We start from the raw sequence: 13,627 nt of genomic DNA, 5'->3' as shown, positions 1-13,627 counted from the left end.
ACAGCAATACCCCTTTGTATTGCTGTGATAAAACACCATGACCAAAAAGCAAGTTGGGGAAGAAAGGGTTCATCTGGCTTACACTTCAGCATTGCTATTCATCACTGAAGGAAGTCAGGACAGGAACTCAAACAGAGCAGGATCCTGAGGGCAGGAACTGATGCAGAGGACATGGGGGGGGGTGCTTATTGGCTTGCTTCCCTGGCTTGCTCAGCTTACCTTTTTATAAAATCCAGGACCAGCAGCCCAGGGATGGCTCCTTCCCCACAAATCACTAAAATGCCTTACAGGTGGATCTCAAGGCCACCTTTCTCTGAAGATTCCACGGCTTGAGTCAAGTTGACACAAAACCAAACCAAGTGCCTGACACTTCAGATAGGTCGCATTGCCAGTCCCTCTCTGTTATGCCAAGTATCTCTTTCTTGGCTTGATATGCAGCATGACTGTAAAATGGGTGGAATGGAATTTGAGACTGCTTGCTGAAACCTGATGTTTACTTCTCTTTTTCTTTAAGCTTTACGTCTTTTTGAGATAAGATTAGAAGATCTGTAACTGAAACAGGGGCTTCCCAACTACCATAGGAACTCTCTCAGGTACAGGTAAGGGGTACAGGAGTAGACTCAAATCTAACTACTAGAGTCCTGGCTAGTGTGACATCACAGTTGTGAATACCTCCCATCCTAACACACTCTTGTGATTTCATAAGAAGAGATGAGCCCCATAAGCACCAGCACAAGAGCAAATGATTCCACCTTAAAACAGCACTAAAGAGTCGGTAACAAAGATCACCTACTTCAGGACAGCACTCTTGAGGATCCTTCCTGGACAGTATTCATTGCTACTCTTATGAACATTTAGAACATTTGGTTAAAGCCTTCTGGTTCATTCCTGTTAGACCCATAAGGAATTAGTCACCAGAATATGATCCTCTGTAAATATGATCACATAGCTGGCCATCCTCTGATGTTCACCCTTTCCTTCTGTAGGATCCAGGAAAACCTTAGAACTTCTCTGCATAGTGTTCTAATTCCCACTGGCTGATTCTCTGCCTTTGATAAACTGACAACCAATGTTGGTGCTAACAACCCCCGAAGAGCTGCCACATCCAAGTATGAGAGAAACACAAGAGAGGAGGCATACAGATCCCAAGAGCCACTGACTCTTCAGCAGGAACACCATGGTTACCTTGAGCTTTCACTGTCTAGTGCACCTTGCAGACTAGAATCCCAAGACTGACTTCATTAAACATGCTGATTCTGGCTCTCCTTCTAACATCTCAGTCAGTGGAACTGCTATGAAAGCCAGGAATCTGCAAGTTCTCTAGATGATTCTGAAAGCATGCTTTTAGAAATAGTTTTAATCTACCACATCCCTCCAAACATCAGAACTTCAAAGATAGCTCACTTAAATAAAAAAGTGTGGGCAACTCAGCTCTCCAAAATGCCAGAAATAACTGCCTTTGCCAAAGAGCACCAGTTGTCATGGTCAATTGATCACCTTCTTTTGATTTTCTGTTCTCTTTTAGTTCCTTTGATATTTACACAAATTCTGTCTGAGTCACTCAAACTTATGGTTTATGGTGTGACTAATACTCTGGGGATAGCTAATGAGTACAAATGAGAAATACCATGAACCTCATTGGCACATGGACGGCCCCACCCCCATCTCCTGCCTCTGAGTACCCTCGGTCTGCTCCAAACAGGTATAGAAACAGACCTGAGTCCCACCATTACTGGGAGAGTCTACACAACTGTCTTTTAAAAGCATTCGTTCCAGCTTTGTTAGTTGGACTGATTCCATCAGGAGAGGTTATCTGGCCATCAAATGTGCGTGATGAGCCTAGGTGGAGAGGGAGTCAGTGACTGCCAAGATTCTAAGAAACAACAGAAGGATGGCAGTACCTCTGGCTGTGACTCATCCACTGGTGACCCACGGGGAATTACCTAGCCTTCCTCTGACCATCTGGTGGTCACAGCAAAGTATCTGAAACTCCTTTGGTGTTTCCATCATGAGAATTCTCATAACAGAGCAAAAAGATGTTCAGCAAGATGAGGAGTAGATTATTTACCAGTTTACCCAGCAGAACCAAATCCTGCCCTCTTTCAGGATGCAGTACCACAGTCAATATCTCTACAGTATATGGCCCTCAAATTTCATATCCATCTACAACTTTGAGCTATGAGCTTTCTTAAAATACATATCATTTTTAACTATTAAGTTAAAAATATATTTTTACATTTATTTACATTTATAGTGTGACATTTCAATTCAAGTATAGAGTATAAACTGCCATTATTTAAAAGCACCTTAAATAAAACTTAAAGGTGAATATAAAAAGTAAATTCATAAAATGGTGATCAAGTCATAAGAATGCTAATAAGCTGGCCACAAGCTTCCAGAGCGAAATGAAGACTACACTAAAAGTCACCTAATTGAAAGTAGATTCCCTTCTCTTACTTGTTTACCTGCTAACAGGGAGAGCAGACAAACGTGCTATTTCTCAGTTATATGATCAACCCAGGATTGTAAACAATAATTTACTATCACAAAGAATATTTGTAAAAAGTTATTGTTAAGATTTGAATTATGGAGTAAACTGACAGAGGAACTCATGTGATCTCAATAATGCCTGGGAGCTACCTGCTAGATACAAACAGTAAATTCATTCTGTCATACAGCAATCATGTGTTCTTCCTCATACCAATAAGCCAGGCTGTTCCTATTTCTGTCTTTTCTATTCTCTTAAATCTAACTTCTATTATGTTCACTGAGCAGAGTTTTTCAAACTATGTATTAGGGTTTAAGAAACTTGGTAGAAACAGCTACATCCAACAATTTGTGCCTACAGCATCCAGCACAGTGGCTGAACCATCAACTAAGACAGATCACAACTGAATGTGCAAGACGCTTGTGACAGGCTGCTTTGTGAAAAGCCCCAAAACTCTAGTGTTTTCTCTGACGGTCACTACTTTCCTTCCGACAGCTGCGTGCAGATCTGCCCTGCGGACCAGAACTCAAAAGGCCTCCCCTTCTCACCTCTTCTCCGTCTCCCTCCTCCTGGGCTACTCTCAATTTTCTCTCAACCTCCAACTAAATGTCCACTGAATTTCAAAAAGAAAACAAAATTTCTCTTAACACTTAAATTAATCCCTGTCTTAGGGTTTTTATTGCTGTGAAGAGACACCATGACCACAGCATCATTTATAAAGAAAACATTTAATGGGGTGGCTCACAGTTTCAGAGGTTTAGTCCATTATCACCGTGGCAGGTCTTGGCAGCATGTAGGCAGACATGGTGCTGGAGAAGGAGCGAGAGTTCTACACACTGATCAGCAGGCAACTGGGAGTGAAGTGAGACATCGGACTGTGGAGGCCCCAAAATCTGAGCCTGTTTCCACATTGACCAAAGGTCAGAGAGTTGGAACTTACCTCTATTCCTTCAAGGTTATTGTGTTTCTACCTCAATCAAAGGTCCCACCTAGATTTAGAGCATAGAGTTCTGCTCTCTTAACGCTACTGTCAACAGGTGTGGCTAACAGCCAGATCGTGTATTTCAGGAATAGAGAAGCAAATACTTTTCTATCTCAAAGAAAAGTCTAAAGATCTAACTAAGTTCCAGTTCACTTAAGGAGATAACTTTGGATTGCACCCAAGGACTGGTTTGCCTATAGAATGTTTTGGTCTAGGGTGTGAACATGACTGGTTTTGTTCTAGTAACAGAATGTTTAACTATAGATGTATCTTGCGACTTTCAACAAGTCTGTTCATTTTCTTGTATCATGTTAATGCAGTTTTTGTCTTATTCCTGCCTTTTGGAGTCAGGGGTATTTTAAGTAACTGGAAATTAAACACAGGTGATTTCAGTTCAGAGAACTCCCTCTCGATATTATTCTACATGTTTCTGTTTTATTATTATTAAGTGTGTATTCGTATTCTTTACTATATTTCTAAATCCCAACACCGCTACCCTGTCGAGGCTGGTCCCTAACACTGGACATGGCTTGAGCATATATGAGACCTTAACATCCGCCTGCACAATGACATACTTCTTCCAAAAAGGCCATACCTACTTCAACAAAGTCACACCTCCTAATATTGCTTATGGGGTCCAATTACATTCAAACTGCCACAATCACTCATCAAACCAACTTTTCACATGCTTAGATACCAGTTATTTAGGAAAACTGTTCAAATATGAGGGTAAGCAGCTCAGTGGTAGAATGTTTGTCTACAGCCCAACATATATCAGGCACTGGGTTCGACTTCTACTACCTAAAAAATCTAAAATTAAACTTTTGGTTATTGGGAACAACCACCCACTGTGGGTAGCACCCTTCCCTGGTCAAATTCCTGGACTGTATAAGAGAAAAGGAAATGAGCTGAACACTAACATGAACACAATAATTCACTGTTCTCAGTATTTCACTGTGCATGTGATGAGACAGCTGTTTGAAGCTCCTGCTACCTTAACTTCCCTAGAGTAAAGGGATTATAACCTGGAACTGTGAGCAAATAAACTCTTTCTCTCCTAAATTGTTTCTGTCAGGGTGTTTTACCAAAGCAACAGAAAATGAAGAGAATCAGATAAGTTAAGAGAAGCCTAAACTGGCCTGCACAACTCCTGTTCAAGGAGGAGTGTACGAGTTCACGTCTTATCCCCATGACACATGCTTAGCACAGTGCAAATGACCTTTCTCTGAAGGATGCCACTTTCTCCATTCCACACAAAATGGTAGAAAGGTGGCTAGCTAAACCAGTTTTTCATACGCCTAGGAGAGATAATAAATAGGTGATAAGCCCTCAGTGACAGTAAATAATGACGACAGTCAAAGTCTTTACCTGTCGGCCTTCATGAGGAGGTCAGGTGGGAGCTCAGTGAGCTGGTTATGCTGCACATCCAAGACCTCCACAGATGTTCTCTCCAGTCTTTCAGGAAGCCTTGTCAACTGGTTGTGTCCTGCCAGTAATTTCCGGAGACTACTATTACAAAATAAGCTGTATGAAAGGGAACAAAATACAGAGGACAACTATTTATATTGGGCTAATTTGGGATGAGGATTTAAAAACATAAGATTTAAATAATCATCATTCCACAAATTATATATTAATTCAGTACAGGCTAACAGGTTCATTTTAATGTATTAGATTTATTTATTTTAGTCAATGTATACGAGTGTTTTCCATGCATGTATGTACACATACAACATGAGTACCTGGTGTCTGCAGAGGTGGGAAAGGACATTCACTTCCCTGGAACTGGAGTTACAGATGACTGTAAGCAAGCATGTGGGTGCTGGGAATTGAACTCAGTCTTATGCAAGAGCTGCCAGTGCTCCCGAATGCTGAGTGAGATCCCTAGCTTTAGCAGGTCTATTTGTATTTCAGTGCTGTCTATGTTTGTGTCATGGAAGGAGTCCCTGAAGAGCTTGGTCTCATCTCGATCCACAAGGTGAGCGTTAAAAGGCTGTGTGCTTCTTCAGACCCACAGGCTAATGTCCTGTCCCGAGTGTGAACAAACACGACTGAGCCATCTTCACAGAGGACATTAAGACTCAACAATGTCTTCATGGCATCAATCTTTCAGAAACACACCTAAGAAAACTTTACTTCATAATTTAGTTTTCCCCCTTTTTCTCAGTAATGTCATATATTTTAGGGATCTAATACTCTGGGGGTAGAAAGCATTTTTTAAATGAACCAGATTTATGGATAGTATGATAGCTGAAGAACAAAGAGAAATTAATCTCTTCAGGGACTGAAATATAACTTCGATTTATTTTATGAGAGCAATATTCTAACATAATAAGAGCTACATATACAATTGGAAACTCTGGGTGCCACATTGAAGTAAAATGAAACAATTTTTATTACTAGATCTACTATGTCTAAAATTGTTTCAGTATTGTTATTCTAAATATTTTGCACTTGGTGTCTATATTTATAGTTCTTCTCCTCTAGAACTAGTTACATCTCAGATGCTCACTGTGTGTGTGTGTGTGTTTGTGTGTCTGTGTGTGACTCAAACAAGTCAGCACTGTTTATCTTCCTCAATCATTCTCCCTCCCTCCCTCTCTCTCTCTCTCTCTCTTTGAGGCAGGACCTCCCACTGAAACCATGGTTCACCAATGGGCTAGACAAGTTGGCCACTGCACTCCAGGGACCCACTTGTGTCTGCTTCCAGTGCTAGGATTACAGATATATGTGACCACGCTTGGCTTTTCTTAGGCAGATACTAAGGATCCAAACTCAGGTCCTTACACGTGTGTGACTGACAGACACTTTACTGACTGACCCATCTCCCCAGCCCCTAGTCATACTTTTAAAAGTCAACTGAAAGAAGTCTGATATGAAGATTAAAGAAAGGTTAAGCTAAATGTTACTTTTCTCTTATTTATATTGGTAATTTTGGTTATACGCAGATAGAAACTACTTTCCTCTGTTCTATGATTGGCTAAAAATGTTGAAATAACTGAACTTAAATTTTCGTAGCAACTGGACATCAATTAAGTTTAAATTATTACTTAAATTAAAATTAATAATCAGTGTCTTGTTCAGAAGAGCCACACTTCAAATGCCAGACGTCACATGCAGACCTCAGGAGCACTGAGGTACACACCATGTTCACCAAAGAAAGTTCCTATGATGAGCTAGGAAAGACTTCTGTGGTTTATTGACTACCTGGCTAGTCACAATTACTTAGCTAGAAAAGATTTGTCTGTATCTATGGATACTTGAAATCACCACATGGCTACTTTAAAAATTTTGTTATTAAAGAACAAATTATGATGGGGAGACAAGGTAGTGGGCGGAGCTCTTGCTGTGTGTGAGGTCTGACAAACTGCATTTAGATCCTCAGGACCTGGAAAATCAGGAAGCAGTGGCACTCTGTATGGAATCCGTGTGCTTCTATGGGTGAAACAAAGATCATCCGTGCATAAGACAGATCCTGTCTTTCCCAGGGCAGTCCTCTACCTCCGCGTGTGCACCACCCACACACCCCAACACCGTAAAACCACAATTATGAAAAAGGTAGGAGTTAAAGGAGAAGATTGTAGATTTCCTATCTCAAATTTGAAATAAAAAAGATAACCTAGTTTATGGTTTCCAGGTTCAGTGATCTGACCATATCCATCTGCCTCGTGTCCCTCCACCACCAAAACTGTATCCGGGGCAAACAAGTTATCCAGGATAGGGTAGACAAATTATCAACAGAGTCGAGTAAGGTCCCGAGGTAAACCATTTATACTGGTTTCTCAGTCTCTGAGCACTCCCTCTAGTTTATCTGTAATTTCCCAGTAACCACTACCACCTGGTATGGATGTGACTGTCCACTCCACTCTCCACCCTACGATGCAGGAACAAAAACAATGCATGCATTTGAAAACAGACAGTCTTGGAGTTCATAACAACAAGCTAACAAGATAAACACTAAGTCAGTATATTAATACTAATTATCTCTTTGATCTGCAATACTTACCGAGCAGGAAGTTCACATATTTGATTATGGCCAATATCTAAAACTTCTAACTTTCGGCTTTCACATACCCACTCAGGCACATTTTCTAGGCAGTTTCTGAAGATAAGAACATAAAAATTATTATTTTAAAAATTAAATATGGCCTCAAATATGTAATTTAATTTTTAAAATTTATATATGCCTGTGTGTATGTGTACATTCATGCAGGTGCCCCAGGATGCCAAAAGAATGCATAGGGTCCCATGGAGCTGGAGCTACAGGTAGCTGTGAGCCACTGATGTGGGTGCTGGAAGTGAACTCCAGTTTCTGTCAAGAGCTGGACACACTCTTTACGCTGCTGGTACAGCTCTCTGGCCCCTCAAATGTACTTTAAGCTCAAAAGAACTACAGAGAAACAAAACTTTAAAAAATAAAACGCCAAATTGCAATGAGCAAGATTAAAAGGCTATATGAAAATCACTATATTTTAAAATCAAGATGAATCATTATAATAGAGAAGAAATAAACTAACACAGGTATGCCATCGGCATCACCTCTAACGTTTAAAAGATTGCTACCTCTAGATATTAACACTCCTTCAGAGATCACTGCAAATTTAGAAAGAGGGAAAAGTGATCCAGGTAAGTCAATTATCAATTAACCAAGTATTACTTTCAAGTTCACATTTTTATCATTGGTATGAAAATAATTTCCAATTCTGCCTGGCATCATAAAAATACAGCTACTGGGAAGAAAAGGAAATGAAATGGTACACTACAGTGAAGACTTAGAATTAATTATTTGAAAATGTTTACTTGGGCATTTAACAATAATTATAGTTACCAGAAACAAGTGAACTAAACCAATTATGACATTATTAAATGATCTGACCATTAGAAAAATATACTATATTTGAATTTCTTTCTTTTACCTTTAAATAAAAACACGTAAAGTAATGAGACACACATAAAAGCATATAGTTATTTCTCCCCTCCCACTAGCAAAGGAGGAGATCAAAGGCCGCACATGTTTGTCAAGATGAATGCATTATGAACAGGTGCACAAGGCTGAGCAAATATGATGCTTCGGACATTCTAATAACATGGTGGGCTGATCCATGAAGTAAAAAATAATTATAAAAGTTTTGATTAAATATGGAACTAGAAGACATTGTTTTCTTACTATTCATATGGGCACACACTGTTATATTCAAAAACTGTTTTATTTTATAATAGTTAACTCTTGAACAGATGAACAACAGAGGAAAATAGAAAGAAAGATAGAAGAAGTCCTTCAGCAATCACAGCACAGGGAAATTAAAACTATAAATGGTAGTGCAGAAGTCTGCGCTGAAGAACTCTTAAGGTCCTTGAAAAACCTTGCTCAGCACCCTGGGAGATAGGGCACATGAGGTGAACATACACACACAAGGTGGGCAGGTGCACATGAGGTGGACATATGCACATCAGATGGGCACACAAACATGAGGCTGGCATGTGCCAGAGTCACAGAGGAAAATAAGCAATATTTAAGTTACAAATCCAGTGTCCTGACCTAGGGATTCCAAAGAGTACTATGTGCCAATTACATTCTATGAGAAAGAGGAAAACAGGTTCTATAGCCAACTCTCTGAAGTAAATCTCTACAAGGTATATGTACATACATATACAAACTCGTTCTTTCATTTAAAAGCTGAAAAATTAAATCCTGAGCTGATAAGAAGTGGTAGGGAAAAAACCCTAAGAACTTAATCAAGTAATGTCTGAGTTTAAGTTAATGAAATAAAACTATAGCAACTTAATAGGAAATTCATGAAACAATTCAAAGAACTTTATTTCTAAGTTTATAGTAAAGTTACAATTGGAATAATTCTTCCAATAGCTAAAAATTGAAAAGGTATTTATTAAAAATAGCCAAATTTGTGTGCTTTCATGATGAAAGGTAAAATTCTATACCTTATAACTCACACTGCCATGGGGATTGCAGCGAGCAATGATTCACAAGCACACCACAACTCACACCCTCAAACGGCTAACAGTAGGTATCTTCAGAGAGCCAGACTCCTATGTGTTCTCATATTTTGGGTATTTCCTTAAAATGAGTTTCAATTTTAGTACGTTAAAATTACTGAAGTTTCACTTGTGTAAATTCATGATGTAGACAAAGTCATGTTTTTATGTCATCGGCGGGGGGATCTATTTTTGTATTTTTAGGCACCAGAATAAGTAAGACTCACTGCACAAGTAAAGCCGCAGGAAAGCCTGTCTACCTAAAGCAAGCTAAGAGCCAGCAGCTCCCAGAGCTTTTGGCAAGTACATGTGTGTACAAAGTGACAAAAGGGAACTTAGAGACACAGCAGTGTTCTAAAGCATAGCCTCAGAGTTCCTGGGGGTAGGGAGGAGACAAGATACAACTGATATACATAAAGGGCTAGAGGACCTTCAAGTTACCCTGAAGTCTCCAGTCTTTTATATACAAACCTAGGATCCAAACTGGTTCCAGAGCAAGGATGGTACCTCGCTGGTAGGAGCTTGCTTAGCTTGTACAAGGCCTAGAGTTTGAACTCAGGTACAAGAAAAACACAGATGGCATCCAAAGGTCCTTTTTTTTTAAAAAAAAAAAATAAACCTTTAAATTAAGTTCAATTTTTTTTTATTTTAAAATATTTTAGTTATTATTACTGTCCTTCAAAAAATTTATAAAACATCTTAGCATAGGCTTGGACAGAATAAGCTAAAGAACTCCCCAATAGGCCAACAGTTCTGTGAGGTGCTGCCTTCTTACCTTGAGACATCCATGTAAGACAGATAATTTGGAACTGGGTAAACATCGAGTTGAATGAGTTCTACAACGGGAAGAAACACAAATCCATTACTACCCACGTGCCTCTGTCTGCAGAAAGCACTGTACTTTGTCCTCCTCTGTTGATTTAGTTTAGAAAGTACACTGCACCTTCTTGTATTACTTTAACTGCAGGAGACTAAGCCATCCTCCCATGCAACCGTGAGTCATTCATTCTTTGTTCCCATTCGTTTATGTGCTTTCTCATGGTTCTGTGTGCCAAACTGTACCTAAAAGGTCATTCAAACGAACACCATATTTTTAATACTCATGTCATCTGTAAAACCAAAAGGTCTTCATTGTTGACTCCCTCACAACTGAAACACCACACTCCAGAGCATCACAAATGAGCTCTGCTGGTCACATCAGAAGGTTTTCTGAACTTAAGGAATGTGACATCACTTTTTGCAGGAGCAGTTTCTGAAAGACCTGCTCTCTTAATTCTTAAGAATCATATAGTTGCCCATTCAGGTCCCAGTGAGAGGCCTATAGATTAATTTTTGGTACCAGCTCTCTTCTTTCCAATGCAACATTTCAGGTACCTACCTTGGAGAAGATGAGCCATGTATCACATTTATGGCCTGCTTGCAGGTTCCCTTAGCTCACATGAAGTATATCTTAGTAGCCTGGACAAGTGGTGGTGTGAATTCTCTCGCTCCTCTCTCGTGTGTCTTGCCTAGTGTTCTCGCTATTAATCTGAAAGCACCACTACTAGCACATACCTCCTCTTCCTAAGGATCTCTCTTAAAAGTCTCACTATCTGACTTCACACCATGCATCCCATAATTAAAAAAACCAACCCCCAAATAAGGGGTTTTATTAAATAACTAAGAATCTTGCTGTCATGATATTCCTGTGGGCACATGGTTCAGGTTTATCCTCGAGTAATCCCCTTGTCAATGGAACATGAAATTGCAGGCCTTGAATGGTCTTTCCAACCTCTAGCATTTAATCAGGAAGTCAATGAAATAGTTTACCTTGCCCCTTACTTTAAGCAGAAGAAACAAATGACCAATGGGGCAATTTATCATAATACAAAAAACAAGCTAGGAACAATAAAATTTTCCCTTCTGGTTCCTGTAAATACCAAAGCAACATTCTTCTTTTATGACTTTTATCTTGGAAGGATTTGGCCCTTATTTTAGTAAATGAGGAAAGAATACAGTCGGTAAAGCAGAGATGATGGCACTGGGCAAACAGCACAGATTGGATGTAGTCTCCACTTACCGTTAGAAGAAGCATAGAGTGCTTTTAGGAAATAGCCACAAATGTTCAATGTCACCAGCTGATTCCTTTCACAGTGCAGAACTTCTATGTTGTTGAAAACCATAGCATCTAGATCACCAAGTTTATTGTCTCGCAGGTCAAGCTGAGTGACATGCGGCACGAAGTCCACTTCGTCTGCAATAAGCTTTCTGAGTATGTTCAATCTTAAGGAGGAAGGACACAAACATGAGCTACTTAACCACAATCCTATAAATAAACTGCTGAACCCAAATAATGTAAAGTAATGAAACAGGACTCAGGTCTCTCTGTATTAGAGCTTCCCCTGCCATCTTTAATTTTAGCATCTGCCTTGTTTAACTGGCAAGATTCACTAGCTATTTTTAGATACACATTTCTAGAAGTCTGAGCCTTTATGATATATTTCAAAACACAATTTAAAACACAATTTAGGCCATGAAGGCTAGAAGACAGGGAGCAAGTGTATTGATTTTACCTAATTCACTTCAAGAAAAAAAAATATCCACTTAGGCACTTACTTCCAAAGAAAGAGGCTGGAGTACAGATAGAATACTGGAAAGAACATGGGAAACAAACCCAGAACCACCGAGACATATGACTCCCCTAAAGGAAGAAAGGGATGTGAAGAAAAATAGATGGGCAATCATAAAGAACAGAATCAAGGACAATGACCTCAAGCCACAAACTGAATGGGAACACCAGAGATGGAAATGTAGGTACAGGGATTCTTTATTCTCAGCATCAGAATTGAGAGCCAAAGCTACTTCCATATAGAGACTACTACTCATAGAGCAAAGTGGAGAAGACACTGAACACTGGCATCCAGGATTCGTTGAGAAATCATAAAAGGAAGCATAGGAAGATGGCAGAATCTTTTGCCATGACAACTACTGGACTGAGTGAAGTTACTGCAGATAAGCAGTGAGAGACAAGCATCAATGGATCAATATGAGACAGATACGAAATCAATATAACAAATATAAATTTAGTTTCCACTGCAAGAAAACAGATGAAAACATCACTTCTTGGTGCCAAGGAAGTCTACACCTCCTTTGGAAAGAAACCTCTCTCTCCCAAGGTGAGAAAGCTCCAAGCTTGTGTACTTGATAAAAGGCATGTTATTATGCATGGAGAGCAAACATTCTATGTGGATTCTACTCTTCAATAAACAAAACAGGTATGCGTACAGACTATCAAGAGAATTATCATAAAGCCGCTGACTGAAACACAAGGATGAGTGACAGCACAGAGCAAGAATCTGTCAACAACCAAGGGCAGCACAGAGAGTCTTCAAATGTCCCTAAAATGATGCTTAAAAACATCATTCCTTCTTTCCTTGTTCTAGATTCAAAGATTCAAAATTTGGCCTTAACCCAGAAATGTGCCTATTTCCAAATGTTCACTGAACTATCAGAACGTGCATGATGGATAAAAATAAGCCTTATTTTGGAGACAACAGAACTGAAAGAATTTAAAGAATGTTTTATGTTCTTCCCAAAATTACACTTTGAATAACCATTATAGTATTATCTTGATTTCATATAGCAACTCACCCACCCACAAGTCACTGTCTTGGTACCAAGAGGATAAAAAAAACTCTGTTCTAATGAGGACTTAAAAGAAAGTCTATGAGGAAAGGAAAGGTAGTATTCCTGTATGTAGAAGAGCAGCGCGAAGGATTATCCTCTAGCTCTAGGTGGAGAGCCCAGAGCAACAGTCACCTCTTATCTGCAAAATGAGAAAAACATCTTTCCTATTCTTCAAAATAGTTAAGAAAATGAAAGAAATACCTGTGCTCCAGTTCTGGGTACACTGTGAAGGGCTGACTCATGATCATGACAAGGGCAGGATGATGACCTCTGGCTTTATATTGATCAGAATAACAAGATGAAGTGCTGTGCACTGTTCCATAGGAGAACTGTGAGTATGTGATGATATTGTAGCAATGTACAAAATATAGAGAACCTACAAGGCAAGTGCTATTGAGAAGGAAGCATCCATCTGAATCTCAAAGGTATGGCGAGCAGGGAATAGCAGTTCACAGAAAGTGGCACTGTGGCTTCCAGGTCAAAGGCAGAACAATGCA

At 39.5% G+C, this 13,627-nt stretch overlaps 1 protein-coding gene across 1 annotated transcript in view; it reads right to left on the bottom strand.

The window, feature by feature from the left end:
* Phlpp1 (PH domain and leucine rich repeat protein phosphatase 1) overlaps positions 1 to 13,627 on the bottom strand; it is a 204,539-nt gene that overhangs the window by 45,472 nt on the left and 145,440 nt on the right. Inside the window, exons 7-10 of the mRNA XM_048443747.3 lie at positions 11,524 to 11,726; positions 10,240 to 10,300; positions 7,477 to 7,572; positions 4,839 to 4,994 (exon numbers count right to left, since the gene is read on the bottom strand). Coding sequence (XP_048299704.3) covers positions 4,839 to 4,994; positions 7,477 to 7,572; positions 10,240 to 10,300; positions 11,524 to 11,726 — 516 coding nt within the window. The remainder of the gene's footprint in view (positions 1 to 4,838; positions 4,995 to 7,476; positions 7,573 to 10,239; positions 10,301 to 11,523; positions 11,727 to 13,627) is intronic.

Source organism: Myodes glareolus, chromosome 5 (assembly GCF_982192425.1).
Source record: "Myodes glareolus chromosome 5, mMyoGla1.1, whole genome shotgun sequence".
Lineage (NCBI taxonomy): Eukaryota > Metazoa > Chordata > Mammalia > Rodentia > Cricetidae > Myodes > Myodes glareolus.
This window is presented reverse-complemented; position numbering and strand designations above follow the sequence as displayed.